At 36.0% G+C, this 21,843-nt stretch overlaps 1 protein-coding gene across 1 annotated transcript in view; it reads right to left on the reverse strand.

Moving 5' to 3' along the window:
• The window catches only part of scn5lab (sodium channel, voltage gated, type V-like, alpha b), a 170,741-nt gene that overhangs the window by 116,064 nt on the left and 32,834 nt on the right, over positions 1-21,843 (reverse strand). The window contains exon 8 of the mRNA XM_088918724.1: positions 82-223. Coding sequence (XP_088774850.1) covers positions 82-223 — 142 coding nt within the window. The remainder of the gene's footprint in view (positions 1-81; positions 224-21,843) is intronic.

Raw genomic sequence — 21,843 nt, forward strand, 5'->3', positions numbered from 1 at the left:
CCCCAACACTGTAAGCCACTTCCCACCCCAATTATTGTACTGATTATGACCTAAGCTGTAACACAAAGGGAATCAGTTTACCTGGTGATAGAGATTTTCCCAGTAATCTTGGGTCATGAGACGAAACAAAGCAAGAAACGCCCAGCCAAAAGTGTCAAAGCTGGTGTAGCCGTAGTCTGGGTTTTTTCCTATCTTTAGACAAACAGCTCCATCAGGACATCTCCTAGAAAACAAACAAGTTAAAAAATAATGGAAGCTATGTAATTAATTCTATTAATTCTTGGACTAAGTAAAGTATCTTTGACCCAGAGGATTGTTGGATTGTTAAGCTTTGTTTTTCCTAAAGAATAACAGCCCCCCCACCCCAGACTACAAACTAGCACACAATGCACACACTCACTCATTACCATAATAATGTCTCGCACTTGTGCTTGTTATCTCACTTTTGAGGAGGTGATTAAGCTAAATATCCATATTTCCACTAGGTGATTAAACTTTAATCCACATTGACAGATATGACATGGGTTATTAGGGAAGTGGTAAGTACTTCTAAAATGATTTATTGTCAGACTGATTACTGGGAGGTCTACAGCTGGTCAAGAGTGTATGAGTTTCAGACTAATGCCTGGTCATGACACAAAAAATGACTTTCTGTTGTCTTAGTGGTGAATATCTCTTTATTAGAATAAGATGCTGCTTACTTACATGTTATGAACTGCTTCCTTTTGCAAACATGTTTAGTTTCACAACCTAATTGGACCTTTTTCTAATTCAAAAAGCTGCAAAGGGAATCAGTAACAATATCTAAATGGCACTTTTTTTCTAAAAGTAACAAGCTTTTATTTTTTACAACAGTCACGGTTCTGTTATTGTTAGGACATTACTAAAGTTACCAGATACCAAAATACGAAAAGAGGAGAATTAGCAAACACTGTAAAAGCAAGGAACAAAATTTTAAAGTAGATGAAATTCAAGACTGTGGAAACATCAGGCAGATGATGTGAAGAGGCTACTTATGATAATGACAGCTGTTTATTTTTACAAATACTTTACATTTTGAAGACAATGTGGGGAAACAAGAAAAAAGTTAGGATATATAAAACTGTTGAAAAGGATATAAAAACTGTTAGGATATATAATCAAACTTGATTTATACTGTACTTACAGTAAATCAAGTATAATTACATGATGAACTAGTAAGTACCTTTTTTCATTACCACTTTGCTCCTCTGGTATCAGTCCAGAGAAGGGCACCCATATGCATTCTGGTACTTAAAAGAATGTCCTACTGACTGAACCTTTTAGTATTGAACAGAGAGGACTACAAGGGGGATCTAAAAGAAGTATTGAAAATTGAAAAGCCAACATATTTCTTGCTCATTTAGACTTTTTTTCTGCAGTCAGTCCTTGGTTTAAAAAATATTGTAATAAAAGTATAATCCCTCTAATGACTCCAGCATTAGCAATATTATGTAGTTTCTCTTTACATTACGCTTTAGAATGTATCCCTTATTTTTGACGAAAAAGTCTTTGTCTTTTATATCAAACACTCCCAGAGTGTTTTTTTTTACTTTTGCTAGAGAGTACAGTACTCCACTACTTCCATCACTGCAATTAGACCACTGTCACTTCTTTTTACACTTTGTTTATTTATTAAGCAATTCTCGATCCAAACACTACTGTTTCCCGGAACACCTACCATGTGCAATTTGAGAATTAGTCCAATTGGTTAAAATTTCAAATAACACACCTACAGTAGATGAGGGGAGTTCTGAAACTCAAACATAGGCACATGATTATTTCTAATTGTCATATAACGTTTTAAGAGTTGAGAGTTACATTTATAAACTGTACTCACCTACAGCATACAGTACGGAAAAGAGAAAAATTAAAATCAATTTGGCTTTGATTAAGAACTTTTCAAGAGGGTAGCCCAGATGACACAGTGGTTCCTCCAAGCCAAGATGTACAGTATTGTAGCTAACAGGGTTATTAACCACTGTGGTGATAATATGTTAAAATGGAAAAGTACAACCCCTGTTAGTCTCCAACTGTCAGTCTTCTCCAACTTCCATTAGAACATGTGTGGGCAATCCTAGTTCTTAAAGGCCAGTGTGTCTGCAGGTTTTCAATCCAAACCCAGTTTTTTAAAAGCTCAATCAGCTTGTAGATTGGCCTCATGGGACCAATTTAACAGCTTCTCCCAGCTTCTTAGGTGCAGCTGCTTTGAAGAAACCTATACAAACTGCAGACACACCAATCCTTCAGGAGCAAAACTGCTTTAGAAGATGACAAATACAAATCTCCAGATATGCATGGGTAAATAAAGTTTAGAACCCTCACTTCTTAAGTTGAACATCGTTCTGTTTTATTTAAATTCCCACATACAAAATACAGCACGTACTGTATAATATAAAAGAACTGGGAGGACTGATTCAAAAATACAAGTAAAAATAAAAACACAGAAAGTGATGTCAATTCAAAATATACTGGTCAAATGTCATTGAAACCAAAAGGTATTTTTGTTGTAAAAAGAAGTACATAAGATTCATGAAGGGACATGCCATTTTTACATTTCAGACTATAAGACAGTGTCCTGATGCCAAGCCTAACACCAAAGGATCCAGAAAGGGCACTAGGAATGCCATGCCAGGCTGTCAGCACATGACACTGGGAAAACATTGCACTCCTGCTGTATGACTACGTGAGTGTTTGCAACAGACAGGCAGGGCCTGGCTGTTACCACCGCTAGTCAGATGAGTTGAAGCAAGTGTGATGGTGCAGTGCTGATACTTCCTCTATCATCCAACACCTATTTGTGTCACTGGAGGAGGTGCTAATGGACAGGACTACCTCACTGACGGTTTGACTGGCGCTGCAGAGATCATTATCAAACATCTTAAAGGTCTACAAGCTTTCTGTCGTGGCAAGTAACATTACTCTTTTGACTACAGAAAGCTTTTAATCAATTCACATCATACCAGTTCCTTCCTGGCTAGCTTGGTCACTCACTGAGCTTAGACTGAAAGCATTTTTGAATATTAACTATATTGTTAATTCCATCACAAAATCTACAGTAACCACAAACTCTTCTTGTTAGTAGTGAAACTCTATATTGAGGAACTCTTTCAGAAACTTGGTGGCTCAGTGTGTCAGTGATCATGGCTAATGGGGAGTCTCAAAGTCCCCAGTAAAGACAATTCCCTAATGTTCACATTTTGTGGTGCCATTGATTTTTAAAAAACAGGTTTGGATTATTACTCAATTACTTGGTTTGTAAATATACTTAGTACTATACAGATTTAATTTATAATATATCATTTTAATTTATTACCTACAAATTAAACATTTTCAATTGCTGAAGAGATAGCACAGAATCACTGAAGATTTTTATTGATCGGTTTGCCATTAAGTTATATAAAACTGACAAATTTAATGCTTTCTACCATGTGTTTTTCTCATATGATCCACAATACAATCAAAAACTTTATCCAGTTTATTAATACAATCTTATGCAGATTTCTACAGCAAAAAGGAAATGTATTTTTTTAGGTTCTCAGTGTAATAATGCAAGTCTACATTTTCAAATATTGAGTACCGTAGTTTTTTTTATTTTGCTACAGAAACTGCAACTGCAAAAATTAAATACATACTTTAATGGTATACCTTTTTTTGTCCTGGAGACTCTCCTGTGCTTCAAAGAGAATTTTGTTACCTTTCCATCCTTTTCTGACTTTTTTCCTTCTCGACTACAGTAGTGTGATTAACAGCTGTTAGAACTTTTAAGCAAAAATGGTAGAGGCCTTGCATCTGATTGATAACGTGCAAAAGCTACACAATCTTCTGATGAGCTTGTTAGATAAAGTGTCCAACAGCTTGCAGAGTTTAAAAAGTGACTGTATTTGTAATTTTTGGAAGGGGTATTACAGAACATTTCTGACTATTATCCACAAATAATGATTGATGGGTGACTCCACATGGGATTAGAATAAAAGGCAATTATTTTGCTGAATGGGCTTTCATATCACTGAAAGTATTGAAAACCAAATGTTTTATGCTGTCACAGATACCCAGAAATAAGCACACATGTGTGTGGTATTTTTACACTTATAAGCCCTTCCCAAGTGCACAGAAACAGATCCTTCATGTGACTATTAACTACAATTTTGGAATTTAAAAAAAGAGTGTAACTCCTTTTAGCCTGATTGCAAAAATGAAGTTATATAGACTTACTGTATGTACAGTATTAAGGAAAATGTTAGCACAGAGCTGCCATGCAGTAGTCTCAGTAAGGCTTACAGTCCTAAAGAAACTTTAATCCAGGCCTTCACAGTGATCATTTGCTTTTCATTGATTTGGGGGATTGCCTGGCGTCTGCTTCAATTCCTTGTATCACATAAATTTTAATCAGTGAACTTAAAATCTCATCAACCCTCACAAAATGTACTGGAGCCAAAGGGATTACATTGAAGCAGATGGACATCAAAGTTTCATTTAAAATATTCCTGCAGCATGGTGTCTCCACTTCTAAAATGGCCCCGACACTTTATTTACACAACATCATTATATCAAAGGTTACAGCATTCCTCAAAGCTAATAACAAACAGGCAGGCATCAATGTAACAGTATCATTTAAAAGTGGCTTGGTATAATTGGACATGTTTACACAGAATTTTGAGAACATCTACAATCTCTCAGATGGTTGAGCTAGTTGGTATCACCAATCTGTTCCAGCAGTGTGAACTACTGGACTAATTTTACACATTAAATAATTACTCACACTAATGTCTCATATCTTATACAAAACAAAACAAACCATAAAAATATCAGCTAAATCTCCTGTATTTCCTTTAAATGTATTATAAAAATAATAATAGCTTACACTTATATAGCACTTTTCTGGACACTCCACTCAAAGTCCTTTACAGGTAATGGGGACTCCCTTCCACCACCAGTGTGCAGCCCCACCTGGATGATGTGACGGCAGCCATACTGTGCCAGAACGCTCACCACACATCAGCTATCAGTGGGGAGGAGAACAGAGTAATGAAGCCAATTCATAGTTGGGGATTATTAGGAGGCCATGATTGGTAAGGGCCAATGGGAAATTTGGCCAGGACACCGGGTTTATACCCCTTTTCAAGAAACGCCCTGGGATTTTTAATGACCACAGAGTGTCAGGACCTCGGTTTTACATCTCATCCGAAGGACGGCGCCTTTTTACAGTATAGTGTCCCCGTCGCTATACTGGGGCATTAGGACCCACATAGACCGCAGGGTGAGCATCCCCTGCTGGCCCCACTAACACCTCTTCCAGCAGTAACCTTAGTTTTCCCCAGGAGGTCTCCTATCCAGGTACTGACCAGGCTCGCACCTGCTTAGCTTCAGTGGGTTGCCAGTTGTGAGTTGCAAGGTGATATGGCCGCTGGCTGCTGGCCATATCATATTATCCATATTATCTTTTTTCAAAGAAGTGTTGCTGATTCAACTTGACTAAAAACATATTCTGTTCCTTCAGATCATCAATCTTTAGGATATTTACAGTAGGTAAAAAAACATGGGAAAACCAATGCATAATTATAAACAAGTGGCTTAACTGATAGTGTGTTCAGCTAGTTGAAGAGTACTTGGATGGTATTCTGAGTTAAGTTAGAGAACAGCAGAAATTCTCATACAGAAAAAATGGATAATGTATTTTATTTATACAATTCAAAGCCTCTTTTCTTTTTCATTTTATCTTTTTTTCCCAGAACACTAAATGGTCAACAAAAAATCATATAAGCACTGTTAGGGGGCTCCATATAGAACAAAAATAAGAATTACCTTAAAAAGGAAAGCTACAGTATGTGAAAAAAGTCTCACAACCCCCAGTGACTGAACATATGAAGTGCTGAATCATTAAGCAATTAATGAGAAATAAAGTGCACTTGATCCCATTTTAAAGCAGATTTCCTCCCTGATTCAATTTGTTTAGGTTCAGCATTATGTAATACTAATTATCTCTCTCCTACAGTACCTCTCTACATGTGAAAATTGCACAAAAAGTCTATGTTAACCCTCTGCATGACATTAATGTATTTAAGTCTTTTGGCTTCCTATTTATTTGAATGAACCACATTTGGCTTCCACCCATCAAATTAACAAGAAGTGACTGCTTAGAAGCAATAAAATAGGGAAGGAAATACATTCGAATAAAGCAATTGCTGTGTTTTGAGGGAAATTCTGAAAGCCGCTTAGCTGCCAAATGCTCGTTCATGAAGCTACTATGACTCTGCTTGAACTCTCTGCTTCTCATTTAGCAGTATTTTATAAAAGTTTGAAAATGAAAGTGCTCTTACTATTTTTTTCATTAACAGTTTAACACCAAAAATGCAAACTTTGCAATAAAGAGCCTGTTTTATCAAAGTTGCACACCTCCAAACGTCATGAATCTGTCTAGTTTTCACACTTCCAAATTTGTGATCCTATATAATGCGCAAACACAAACTACATTCCACAGTGTTTGTGTCTTTTCTGTGTTTGATGTCTTGTCTACATATACAGTATCTGTATTTGAAAACATGATTGTAGGAAAATAAGAGTATATAATATAATATTTAATTTAATATTTAATATAATATTTTCTTTTAGAACAATAATCAAAGGCTTTATTTTGTTTTTAAGTGTATTTTTTTTTCATTTTATGACCATGTGTGTTATATTCCCTCCTGTACTTCATTTTTGAGATTGAAAACTGTATCCTTTCATGTAAATTTGAGCAATTCCTTTATACAGACAAAGCCTTAGCTGAACCAATTAGTTAATGTTGGGAACAACTGTTTCATGAGAGGGAAATGCAATATAAGTGAGCACCACTTAAAAGGTGTTAACATGCCAGAGTAGTTAAGCCTTTCAGGGACTGGGTTTTTCTATGAGGCATATGAAATTCTTATGTTATCATTGCAACTGCAATTTTAAACTTCAATAAAGAAAAACCGAGTTTAATGCTATATAAAATCAGGGGCTGATGTAAATGGGCCCTGAATGAAAGGTCTTATGTTTGGATCTGTTGCGTGCCCATGTGTGTGCTGGCGGATGTGGTTGGGTTGGTGGGGGGTTTTGCAAAGAAGCTGTCAGAAGGACTGGTATTTCTCTCATCACCACAGCAGCTGTGCCCATAGTGGACCATATGGCCAAGAAACAGCATTCTGATGGATGCTATTTTAGTCACAACTGAATCCTGTTGTCCCGTTGAGCCTACTGGGATGTTGTGAATGCAGGAAGAGTGGGTTTTAGAAGATAGTTAGGTGTTCCTGAATGTAAGCTAATGCAGATTCCCTCTTCCCACTTCCGACTAACTGCTCTTTTGAAAATGTACAGTATGTAAGAAGACTGCACTACTATACTCCAGGGGGACAGTAATATTAAGTGTACCAATAACTTCCTGTTGACATGTGACATTGGTTTCATTTTAAGAAACACCACTATGCTTCTAGTGGCTAAAAATTCTATAATGATATGATCATTTAAAATTAGTTCTGATGAGACTTGTTGTGTCCCTGTGACAACTTGAGCACCACTAAAATGAAGTCTTTGGTTCTTCTTCAAAAACAGTTCAGCAATTCAAAGCTAATAAATTACATGAAACAAAACATCGGTTGACATCAAGATGAAGTGAAGAAAGAGACTTTAATGGGTCCCATGGAGAAAGAATTAGATCAGTAATTCAAAAACTGACTTCAAGTTGGTCTCTAAAAGAACAGCAACATTAATATGTCGTTGATGACCCATCAGTGATTGAAGCCTAAGCCAAGTAGTTTCTGATCTAGTCTGAAGATCTGCAGTGACTTTAAAACTGGCATCTGTACCCCAAGGATTAAACTAGAAAGACTTGCTGGGGTTGATTCACCTGTTCCATCTAGAACAAAGACTACTGGGAAAGCCTGAAATGGAGGCCAGGTGTGTGAACTCAGCTGTCCTGTGCTCAGGAGCCTCAGTTCATCTGCTACCCAAGTTCACCAGGTGAACAGAGGATCAAGCTAGGCACTGAGATCTGAGAGCACTCTTAAACACAGCACAGGGACAAAGTTAAAACAGTCCAATAAGTGTGGGTGGAGCAAAGAGATGAGGGACACAAATTGTATACAATAAAAAAATAAGTGTAGAGATGCATTACCTGATCACAGTACAGTGAACATCATACAACTGCATTTAAGTCTAATGCCATTAAATAGGCAACAAATTTATAGATAATACACTTAACCAATTGTTATCTTCTGTTTTTTACTTATGAACATTAACGTGAATGAACTGGTGATGAAACTATTTTGGTTGCTCATGCTATACAGGTACATGATTTCCGTTTTTAACTTCTAAGTAAAAGTAAATATATTGTACTATATAGAAAATACTATTGCTCAACAATCTTTTGAACATGGCATATTTTGCTACCTTTTATAAATATAGTCCAGTGTACAGCCTTTGACCTCATCCCTAGGGCAGTATAGGGAAAGATAAGAAGACTACGAGTTAATATTATGCAGTAAGCTAATAGAAACACAAGGTCACTGTGAGGATAAAAGTACTTAAAGTTTCTATAGCAACAGTATCCAGGAGGCTGTTGCCTATGGAGATTGCTTCTTTCTACATCTCTAGAGTGCTGGGGGACTGTTTTCCCTCTCTTTCTGCTTCCGATAATAATATTCCATAGAGGGCATGGCAGGTAATGTAATTTTAATGTCATTATCTTCATATCAGATTTCCACGTAGTTTCCTTTCTTGTCTATTGTATGTAAATACTAGTAACTTCAATGATGTATTATGCATTTTAAAATCATATAATAAAATCAAAGTTTTCACGAGATAGGCCTAACTAGCAGTTCTCATGTAATGTTAGTAAGAGTAAATAGGTTAAATCGTGTTTTGCTCATTATTTTTTTACTGCCATTTTAGTTAATCAAATTATGTTAATACTTATAGTTCTGGTGACTTTGTTTAGTGATACACTCACATCAGTATAGTACAGATAGGTATAGATTAGTATATTATATGAATAAAAAGATACTGAAGTGATTTCTAATCAATCTTACTATTGTTCTATTGTCCTTTTTATCTATCAAAATGCAGTTGTTAAAATGTACCTTTTTTAACAGTTCTTTAAGTCAATTTTTAAGAACACCTTTATTCACAAAATGCAACAAGGGCATCGAGTGTGTGCTTTTGCTGCACAACAGATGTCTCACTGAGACATGACATGACAAGTACGACCTATTAAATCCCACATAGAGGTAGGCTCCCCAAATTGTCTAAAGAACAACCAATAGAGGCAGAAGGATGAGAAGTCTATTCTCCTCAAAGGGAAATAAAACAGAGCAGCCTATCCTACCATCTCCACATACGTGTAGCATCACATCATCAAACTTATGCTCCACTCCATAATCCTGATGCGCTCCACTCCAGAACCTTGAAACAGACTTAGACAATCAAGACAGCAGTCCCCAGGACAGTAAATTTATAGGTACTGAAGTTCAGACACCTTCCATAACAATATCAACCACTGCTAGTAGCACAAAGAGCAAAAGAAAATACTGTATGTGAGGTACAGTACTTATCAAAGACCCTGAATCAACAACATTGTGCTGTCTTGCTGGAAATGAGCTGGTTAACACTCTCCAAGGAGTGGACAAGTTCTAAGTTCTTAACAAATACTGATGAAGTTCCAATTGTTGTCATGTCAGGACAAACAGCATTGATATAAACAGCACTTTTCTACACACATGGCTCAGAATATTGAGTTCTGCAGAATGCTTCAGCTTTGTTCAGTACTGGAAACATTTATACAGCAAAAAATGTATCTTTACAAATGGTCTACATTTCAACAAGATGGGAACCAGAAGACTTAGAGCAAGTAACTAGGATAAATCAGAAAACATTAAAACTAAAACGGAAAGCAGAGGAATCTAAAAAACTAAATTGGAAGGGAGGTACACAGAAAGAATTGGTGGAAACAAAGAGCATGCAGAGAAAAAAACAAAACAGCAAAAGACCAGATAATTAAGTACTTACAGTACATCCCAAAGACAGGTGTATTATGAAGTACAGTAAATGTAAGAAATTGATTCTACTGTATTAGGGGAAATTGTGATGCAATTGGACTAACTAAACAAGGTTAACAGAGATGTTGGTGGCAAAAAATACATTAATAAATATGTAGTTTTTAGCACAGACAGAAAAAAGATGGAAAAGAGGTGCAGCTCTTTTGAAGAATAAGGGTCCTCAGAATCTTTCAGTCACACTAAAAAACATTAAAAGAAGCAGTATGACGTGAATGCTACAACCACCAAATTCAGACATTATTGCAAACTCTTACATAATGATGTCAGGAATGTAGTGTGTGGATATGTAAAGTAAGAATTAGTTATAGGGAATGTCCTCATGTAGTGGCGAGGCTTATTAATAAGACAGAATTAAGTGTTGCTGTGCTTTCCTAAATGAGGCCCCATCTCTCTCTTCATCTCCGTGGTTCAGCCACAGAGAAGCTATTCATGCAGGCTGATTTAAAGATGTTTTCTTTTGATAAGGGACAGCTCCCAAATGGGGATGCACATAGCTAAGCCTGGCTATCATGATCAATGGTCATCCATTGGCGCCTATCTGTCTAGGGAGTGCCAGATGGACATCTGGACTGCATTCCTAAGTGTCAGGAGTAAGTGACTCATATCTCACCTTGATCAACCAATCAGGGACTGGTAGGGCCGAGAAACCCACGTGGGTCTCTGATGCCCATGAAACTTTCAGCCAATGAACGAGCTGAAGTTCCTCCAGGTAAAAACAGGCAACACAGAGAGCCTGAGGAGACTATTCTAAAGGAGAATTCCAAAAGGAGAATTCCAGGGGTGCGAGACAATTCCAGGGCAGGACGGCCCAGGAGCAGAAAGGCTCCCAAGGGCAGGACATTCTCCTGACCATCCTGAGACTCAGCCCGGACAACCACGGAACGGCCAGTGTGTCCGAGTGCCAGAACTTTCCTCTCTTCTAAGAGTCTAGAGCGGAGGTTGCCAGAGAGTAACCAGAGGATCCACCCGAGGTTAGCATCAGCAGCAAGCCTCGTGAACAGGTCGGAACTGTGGACAACTGAATCACTATTCAGAAGTAGCGCTTCATCAGGAACGAACCGGTCCTCTTCCTGACCCGCTGGGACCCACAGTCACTATTCTCCTGTGCACAAACTTCGCTAGTTAAAGCCAACACTAACTAGCCGGTCTTCAGAGAGCATCAGCAGCGCACCGTCGCAAGCCGCACAGCACAGCATGGCACGGAGCCAGAGAGCGCGGATTGGACAGCAACAAGCCTGCAACTGCTTCTTTGTGCCTGCAGGAGATCTGAATCCCCAGAGATTGGATGAGTATTCAACTTCACTGCATTACTGCTTGAGAATTCAATTGTTATCCCAACCAGTTGAGATCAATTTAATTCTTAAGAGTTATGTACTTGTTTTGAGTATCTAATGTAGAGGTTGTAACCAAGTTCAATTACGAAACGGTCTAAATGAATGATATACTGAACGTATGTCCTCTTGATATGTGTAACTCTTCGTAACTGAATGAATATATCTTTTGTATTCTGATAACCCTCACGATAAGATCTGTTAGGTTTACATGCATATTTTATGTATTAATAAATGTATCCTCATGTATTAGTACCTGTGTGTGTGCGTTGTTTGAGTTATATCGCATGGTTGGATTCTAACACCATTAAAAGAATCAATTTTGTGATTTACTGCCATAATTAATAATTGTCCCAGTAAATGCCCAAACCCCTACAGAACTGGTGCCTCGTGAGAGCACACTACACTCACATACAGTAGATTGGAAAAAAACATCAGGATCAGCAACTTACTGTACATTGAAATGACAATCATAGTTAACAAAAGCTTTCTTAGTCAGTTTGTAAGAGCCCTCACCAGAGGAAATGCCTGGATTGATTTCATCTGTTCAAAAAGTCAAGTGAAGAAAGTAGATGTGATAGAAACATTATGGAACATTCATATTATATGAATATAATATGGTGTATTTTGAAGTATATTTTGAAACTGTACAGGTCAAGTCCAAAAATTCTTCAGAATTTTGGAAAAGGAGAATATGAATGAATAAGACTGAACTTTAAAGAAATAGGATGGAATAATAAGACAGTACTGTAAGTCAGTACAGAAGTGGTTTGATTAAGATAGGTAGCAAGTCAATAGAGAATTGGTGAAAAGAGTTTAAAGAGACCATGCTTTTAACACAGAACGTTTTGGTTCAAAGGCTAGAAAGTTATCCAGTTGGCTTAATACATCAATTAGCAAAATTAACTGATGTGAATCTGGAAGAGCACTGCTTATAATACAAATCTTTGTGGTTCTCTTCTAATTGTATGACCCCTGTGGTGAATTAAGTTAGGGTATAGATTGCTGTAACATTGCTGGGTAGCTTGTTCCAAACCCCTGCAATTAACATGTACTTACTGTATATAACTGTGTATACTGTATATATACTGTATATAAAACACAAAATATTAAAGTTTCTGTGAGATACTTTAACACTGACTGATTTCTATGAGTTTATTTATGTTGAATGTACTGTATACTGCATTGAGTGAGATTTATACTGGACATTTAAATCCTGAAAATAATTAACCAAATTCTCTCAGTGAACTGTACAAAGAAGGAACCACAGCAGATGGGTCCCACCATATCCAAAGGCCAAAAAAAGCAAACAGATTGAGGTTGTGCACAGATTTGTCCAACACATTGCAAATTGAGGGTAATGAATTTTTAACACTAACATGTGATGAAACTTGGGTCTATCCTATGTGCAAACAACAAAGAATAGAACAGAATTCACAAGTGACACAGATGTTCAGATCTGAATGTTTGTTTTGATCAATCAAGACAATGATCTTTTGTTTTCAATGGTAGTGGCACTGTGAAGGAATCTTTACTGTACAGTATGTACATCACCCTAAAGAAATCTTTGCTGCAAATGTGATTCCACTGTTAAAAAGAATTAAAATTCAGTATCATCAGTTACAATGATACTGTATATATGGTAGGATGTAGTGTATTCCTATATATAGTTATGGTGTAAAGCTATGCATTACCACTTTAAAGCAATTTCCCCATATTTTATTAATTTTAAAAAGCAATCCCTTACATAAGTGCCTTGTGACTGTAATGGATTAATTTTTCAGGAAAGCCCTCTGGATACAGTATGTCTGTACTAGAAGACTATACAAAGATGATTAATGAGCAAAACCTTAACCTAAAGAAGTAAAACATTTCTTTCCAACTCAAAAAGATGTAATCTCATATACTAAAATTCTAGTTATGCTCATCTGAGTGGATTTTAAATGGTTATGGCTCTAGACTTGAAACTGGAACATTGTGAGTCCAAATCCCAGGTGTAGGATACCTGTTGTACTTTTGAGTATTGTACAGTACTTCACTCAAAATGGCTCCAGTAATATGCCCAGCTATAGAAATGGGTAAAAATGCAAGTCACTAGGTGCTTTTCATGTAAGCTTCCTGCACCTGCTGAGTACTAAGAATATATTGTATTGTATTAAATGTAACACAAGATCTGCTGCTCTCTTGTTTTCTGGCGTATTTCCATCTGTATTCCACAAGGATAAAACTAAAGAACAGCACAACATATGATCTCTGGGTGAACATGCTGATGTTCGTATTCTAGTACAAAGGTGAACATTTTTGACATCTGAGTGCTCAATCAATGCCTGGTGCGAAATTTCCTGTTGGGAAATACCACATCCTTTTCTACTGAATTGTCACAATCCTCCAAAGCACGTGTTTTTTCCATGGGCACTTTAAGAATTGCTGCATTTCTTCTAAGAGGCTTTTGCCTGACACATACAGTACATTTTTGACTTGTACACTATTGTTTGTTTTGTGCATGTTGTCTCACATTCACACAGCAATGGCAGGTAACGCAGGATTGGTTGGAGTGCGTGCAAAGCCTGCCTTTGTCTACACAGACAGCTTATGTTTTATTAGACAGCAAAGTGTAATGAAAACAACATGTAAGTTAAATTAATATATTTTAATTTATTTCTTACTTTGATAAATATTCCAGCTGTTATCATTTAACTATCTTAAATTGAATTGAATCTGTACATGCATAATCACAGACCCATACACAACAGAATGTGTTTACGTTTGTATTGTATAATTTGTATGAAGCAATTAGCTAGCAGAGAAAATCCCTAATAATATCTGCAGTATATATTATCGCTCACTAAGCCAACAGTTTTTTTTTCAAGTAGTTCTTTCCATCTGTTAAAAGTCCATTAAAAATCCCCTTTCCAGTCAATACCAATTACAAGGCCCGCACAAATACAAGAATCCTGTTACCTTTTTGAACCATATTGGTTTGTATTATAACAGTGAAATAGACTTTCAGTCATAATTTAATAATAATAATAATTGCTCACACTTGTATAGTGCTTTTCTGGACACTCCACTCAAAGTGCTTTACAGGTAATGGGGCTCCACTCCCCTCCACCACCACCAATGTGCAGCATCCACTTGGATGACTAAAGTAAGCATTTTCGAAATAAAAAGCAAGCAGACCAAACTCTTCTATACTGTAGATAAGGACAAAATGACTCTACCACTACATAACCACACCCAACTGCCTTTCCTCAGTTTAGTTCTTAAAGCTACTCTCTTCTACTGTATATCATCTAGACATGTACTTTCTTCGCCACACACTGGCAATTTAGTTGGGCCTTTTAATTCAATCCATTGCATTTTTATATACCATTAAGAAGCCAGTAAATTTTACTAAATTTAACCTTTTTTCCTGTACATATGACATTTACAGTTTGTCACATGTCAGATTGTCAAGAGGGACATTGTTTTATTTAAACAGAGACTGGAATTATATTTATTTACAACCATGTGGTAACCCGTGGTTGGTTATTAATTGATTCCCATTTTGAATGAAGAATCAACATCTTCATAAAATGCACCTCACGTGGGAGTAACTGCTTTAGTTAAAGTATGTTCTAATGTATAAGACAGAGACTGCAAAATATTTGGCGTTTTAGTCCAATCCCACTGTTAAGACAGTAATTGTACAGTATGTCATATGTAAACAGAGTAACAGAATTTATTTGGAATTATAAATACTTAGAGGAATTTAGAATGAGCAGACACAATCAAGACTGCTACTTCAAAATATAAATGAAAAGGAAGACCCAATGACATTAATTGGAATGAAAGACAACTAATCTCAGAAATGAGAACAGACTTTCGTATCATAAACAAGTGCTAAGAATTGGAGGCTAGGTTTTGGAAGAAGATACCTTTGTCATTTGTAATCTTTCAAGTAATAGGTTTATTCCATGCTGAAAAAAAGAGAAGAAAGAGAACACAACGTTTTGGCCGTGGAGCCTTCTTCAGGTTTGAGAGAGACAAGGCAGTAGGCAAAGGTAATGAGTTTAGTAGGTAGTGTGACCTAATGAGTTTCAGTAGGTAAAGGTAATGACATTACCTTTGCCTACTGCCTTGTCTCTCTCACACCTGAAGAAGGCTCCACGGCCGAAACGTTGTGTTCTCTTTCTTCTCTTTTTTTCAGCATGGAATAAACCTATTACTTGTTCCTTTGCAGCCTACGCATGCTGCATGCTACGTAGCTACCCACCTGAACTACATTCGTAATCTTTCTTTATTAATGTCTTCTATTATGGTACAATTCACCAAAATGGACTGATTTCAATTAATTACTTTATAGTTCATGAAAGATACAAAGCAGCTATACAAAATATTCATAACATTTTCTATCTGACTGATTGTCTATCTAAGGCTTTTACTTGCATGGATATGTTGTAAGAATAAAACATGAAAGACTACCATGACTGCCAAGTGGTAAACAGCTGTACACTAAATGTTCTGGGTTGCAAAAATCATTCCGATTGTAGTCTAAGGATTTCAGATTTGCTGAACTATAGAAGAAAACTGTACATTTAAAGTTTTTTTCTGTTTTTTATTTCACAACTAATAATGTGATATTATCAACTGATACCACCACATGCTTAATAAATAACACTTCATTTTGAAAGGAAGCTTCCTTGTTTGTTTAAATGTCACAAAAGAGGTTTAAAAAGGTGTGTCGCAGCAGAAGTGGAAAATATGAAGAAGATAAACACTGCTTTTGTTAGTGCAGGTTGGTGGATGATTCGTATTTATTTTGTGGATTCCATTTTTATGCCCTAAAATCATAGAGCACATAAGCTACCCCTCTTTTAGCCTGTACTTTTAACAAAAACCTGATGTTAATTGACTTATTTGGCTAAATAAAGGCTTAAATCAATGCATTTACATGCAAACTCTGCTCACCACTGTGATGCATGAGTTATCTTGTTTGTGTATTGATCCAGGCTTATCAAGGTTGATAGATCTTTTTTATTTAGTTCTATGAACTGAGTAAAATATTCTGTAAAATGGTTTTGGCATACCCTCAAAGATGCAGTTTTTGTTTAAAGCATAATCCAAAAAATCTCAAAAAAGGGCATTTCTGTTGTGTCATAAGTTAATTGTTTCAGTCACTTGGAAACACTGATAGATTTTTGTTGTTGTTGTTCACACTCCAAAGATTTTAATATGGAATGTGGTGCAGCACTCCACACTAATATATTTCCCATTTTAACCTGCCTAATACTTTATTTCCAGTAGAGCAAGAAACAGAATTATAGTTCTGAATAAACCAGGCTAACTGTCACATGCAGCTATAGATTGTTTTGTGTGGAAATGTAGGTAGCAAAAGCTAAGCCAAACCACAATGGGTACATTTTTATCAAAAATGTCTATATCTATATCTATATCAAAACCCTTCAAATCTCTTGAAACAAAATCTAATTTGTACTAGTTCATATGTTCTGTATCATTCTGACAATGGGTTACCATGTAACCTCATGCCTGAGTATATGAAGCCATTCTCAAAGGGAGAGAGAAAATAATCCTCACTTTGCTTTTAAGGTCTGAACCACCATTAACAAACCCATTAGTGAAGAGGAAAAAGAGCTTACAAATGGATAAAATGTGACTAAAGTAGGGAAATCCTTTCTGTGATTCAGGAAGCTAAATATTAGTCTTGTTTGCAAGGCTCCATTTGTTTCAGTGAAGCTCTGTAGAAAAAGATATACAATATACAGTATGCACGTTAAAACAGACAAACATAATGAACAACACACGTTAAGATTTTAACATCTAAAATTTAAAATACGTTAAGATAGTAAATTGTATATATATCAGATTTTGTCTATTATTCTTCAAACTTATTTTATATGTAGTACATTGCTTACAGAGTGTTTTTAAATCTCCATCCTGACTGATCTGAAACTATAAACAAGTGTTCAGAAGAAAAAAATGTGAGCTGTTGATATTGAGCCTGGCTCAATATCTTGAAAATATTTTGGAATTTACCATGAAAGTTTAATTATATTAAATTGATTAATTATTTTAAGGTGAATACATTTGGTAACATGACAGCTATTAAATCTGTGAGGATATTATATGCACCGGATATAACATACAGTACTGTACTGTAGATTTGTTGTCTTGTGTTTTTGTCCATAGACTTAATCCTAGTTGTGCCTGACAGTGAGTATAGCATATATTGTATTCATAGTTAAAAATAGTAAAAACAGAACATGACTTTTAATATAAAACGTTAAAAGAGAAAAAATTATGTATTTTGGATTTTTTTATTTATTTATAAAGACACAATATACCAATCATTGCAAACCATTATTCAAGACATTTAAGGATAGACTACAATAGATTTTAAATACAGTATTTAATTGCAGATTTGTAGTTCTAAGAATTTCCTTTCTAAATTAAAGAAGACAAAAATAAATTTGAAGGACTAACATCTAAACTGATTTACAATGCAAAACATTCCTTACAATATTTATTGGCATTCAATGTATTCTTTATGATAACCCATCTTTTCTGAATAGAACGCTTTATCTACGGTGAGCACAAGCTTGTCTCTGAGCTGGAAGCCTTGTTATCACCCCATGAAACTGCCAGATACACTCTTTATCTACAGCTGGCTGCAGGCAGATGTTACAAGAAACACTGTTGTATAATAATTTAAAGAATTGCTTCACATTTTCAGAGGTTTATACAAAAGGGGCCCCTTCTTACAAAAGCAGGTTCAAAAGATTATTTAGATGTTGACTCTTTTTAGGATAGGAGTTAAACCATTATTGAGCACTGCAAACAGACCAGCAACATCAGGGACAGAAACAGGAAAAGTTTTGATGCTTGTAATTGGATTCTCCTGTTTTCTCAGAATCACACATCAGAAGCAAGCACACTTAAACTGCTAACTGCAGTTTATATTGGAGTCATAGCTCTTAATCCTACTGCAGGCTATCACAGTCCCCACTACATGGTTATAGTATATGCATGAGAACTCTTTCAATACACCCAGTACTTGATCTAGAGTGGCTTATTTATGAATGCTTAACTTGTTTTCAGTTCTTATGCTGTAATTAGGAAACGTTAGCCACAAAGCATTTAGCGTACTGCAAAATGCAGTATAAAAATAAATATTTTAGGCACCTATACAGTAAAAAAACTGTAACTATAAGTAAGAAAGTTGTTGTAAAGATGGCCATTGTATTGTGAAACACCCATTACAGTGAAAAACAATGGACACACTAACACTCATTATGATATTATTGCACCATTATTGTTGTTTCAGTGTATCTTCCAGTAAGATGACAAGTTTAATCTACATTTATTTACAGTAAATTGAAAGCCGGCACATGTGGGAGTGAATGACTAGGACTTTCTTACAGCAATCATGATCTATCTGTACTTTCTTGCATCCATAATGTTGAAACGTATTTGTTAAAATTTCCACATGACACATGACACAATATATTCATTTATCTATCCATTACCAGAAAGTCAGAAAACTGCTTATTTCTTGCAAGGGTCATGGCAACACTGAGCCCACCCTGAAAGAACAGGGCCAAGGTGGTCCTACACCATGGAAAAGACTCCAGTCCATTGCAGCAAACAAACACACATGCACACTACAAAATGCAGAGTCATTAGGAGGTGGGAGAAACGGAGAGCACATTGTGAATACCAATACAAACAAACCTGCTATTTTCCAGAAATTCTAAACTTAAAAATCTCCACCAAAGCTTATTTTTTCTTTCAATGCAGCTGTGTTAGACCTCATTTTTGCTTCACTTGAATTCATACCAACATGGCTCTGTGTTTTACAGGGAAAAAAAATGTTCAGGTGCCACTTACAGTAGATTAGGAAAACAATCTCTAACATACTGTATTGTGAGAGCCGTACAATCACACTTAAACACATTTCAGATTGCAAATAATGCAACAAGTGTCAGAAAGGACATTTGAATCATGTTAAATAGAAAATACTACAGGACACACAGCAATCCTGTGCTGTGTAATGTCAGAGGAGTATTTTGATTGGAGACTGTACTGCTCTTATTTTTTTATTTATTTGGGTACTAAAGTGTACATACAGTACATTTGAAAAAATTGTAATGCCATGTACAATTAAAAAATAAATTATTTAAAAATAATTTCAGGAGTATGTAAAATTATACAAAATAGCAGAACCGATATAACTTAAAGAAGTAAATTAATTCAGGGATTAAACAGACAGGTCTATATATTGACTGCTTGTGTCATGTACAGTATCTTACTCTTAGTCTTTGAGATTGACCTTTTCAGATGTACATTTACAGTTTATGTCATGTGTCCCTTATTTATAATAAAAAACAAAAAAGGCTTGTGTACACAGTCCCTCCTGGCATTAAACATTGATACAGATGGGAATTTAGTTCAATAAAATCCTGGAATTTGCCCTGAAAACATAAGCATCATCCACTCATGCTAGTTTCAAAAGCTGTTGGGTTTATGGGATTACTGATGAAGAGGATCTGTAACAAAAATCAAATACTGATTTATAGTGGGAATGCTGGTGTTTCCAAAAAGTTCAATAGATTTAATCTATTCAATAGATTTAATCAGGGATTAAATGTACACTGATATCATACACTGATTTACCTATTGCTTAGTAACATTAACTTGCCTCTGTTTCAAGTACAGTAGCCAAAGTGTTTTCCTTCTCATTAACAAACAGGGGTATGCTTTATATACACATTTGATTAATGTAAACTGCATTCAATGGAGCCAAGTGATCTTGCAGAAGCACAATAAGATACAAAGAGCTCCTATTGGCTATAAGATGAATATACAGTAAATGCTTCCTAAACACCATTAGGAGTTTGCAGGGACAACATGACCTATCACCACAACACATGATTTAAAAATGAATTTTAATTTTATAAAAACTATATATCACAAAGTTAAAGGTAGGTTAAGTGATCTCAGATGTTAGGGATTCAAACATATGCTTATACAACTAGACCACAGTGGTAGGGATTCCTTCAGTTGTGTAATGGTTCCTCACATGAGTAAGAATTGCAGGTGTTGGATGGGTTTGAGTTGACCATGTTAGTTTACTTATCAGGTGCTTGTGAACTTACTGTATAGTATCATCATGGAAAGGCACACCTCTACTCCAGTGAGTGCTAACTCTCCTGTAAGGCACAGAGGTCTATCTAAAGTTGAAATATGCTTTTCCAATTTCATAAACAAGACACGAGGCCAGAACTGAGTACACAACCTTATATCAGCCATGAAAGTGCTAAAAAGAGAGCACGAGTTATACTGCCTGGAGTGTACTGTAAGTGTACTGGGAAATAATATAATTATTTCTTTAAATATTATTTCCAATGAGATACTGGAACTTGACGTTCTTAGCCAGGAGCAATGACCTCTGCCTTGAGCAGTCATACAGTATTTACTGTACTACAGTAGATGAACTGAAATGGGGTTAGCTCTACGAGGGCTGGAAAGCAGTTATAGGAAACTGTGAGTTATTGATGCCAATGTAACACTATCTGCTGGGCCCATGCTGGTCAACGCCATGAGCAGCAGCTCTTCTTTTTACTGAAGCTGAATCCCCAGGGTAGACACATCGGAATAAACACTGCCTATTGTCTGTTGTTTGCCCCTGCTCCTAACGGAAAACGATTTTCTATGTATTCCCGTACTATTTGTAATTACCATTCTACTGTTCACAAACACTGCATTACCCTAAACCACAAGGAAAATTATCTTGAAGTGGCCCAAATGCATACCGAATAGATAACAGGCTTTACAGCATTGGAAAATACACTCTTTTATCCCCATTTTGAAAAAGAATGGGGAAAACAACGTATTTTATAAATGTGTTTAAAGAGTGAAAAGTAAAACCTGAAAGCAGCACCAGAAATACCAAACAGAATCAAACTTAGAAATATCTCACATCTACAGTACTTCTACATCTACTGTAATTATAATAAAACAGAAAATAATTGGGATCAATGAAGATTTCTTGGGGTGACAACTACTTTATTTCATAACTCATGTACCATAAATAGAGTGAACAAAACCAAACAGGGGTCTCTTAGAAACTACTGAAAAACTCAGATAAAGGAGGCCAGCTAGAAGAACAATAATGACATCGGTGCTTATATGATATCTCTGACCGCCTGACTTCACCAACACTTGTCTACTGCCACATTTTAAGTGACCTGTAAATGATGTTTAGGTCACACCTCCTATTACAACATCCAAGTGAATGTTTCACATAAGCCAAATCTTAGAATCACAGACACACCTTGTCATTTTCAAGACAAGGAAAATCTTTGATGTTGTTGACATGCTTGGGAGAAAGCACAGAGAATAAAAATAACCCACAGAAA

Source organism: Atractosteus spatula, chromosome 6, assembly GCF_055471065.1.
Source record: "Atractosteus spatula isolate fAtrSpa1 chromosome 6, fAtrSpa1.hap1, whole genome shotgun sequence".
Lineage (NCBI taxonomy): Eukaryota > Metazoa > Chordata > Actinopteri > Semionotiformes > Lepisosteidae > Atractosteus > Atractosteus spatula.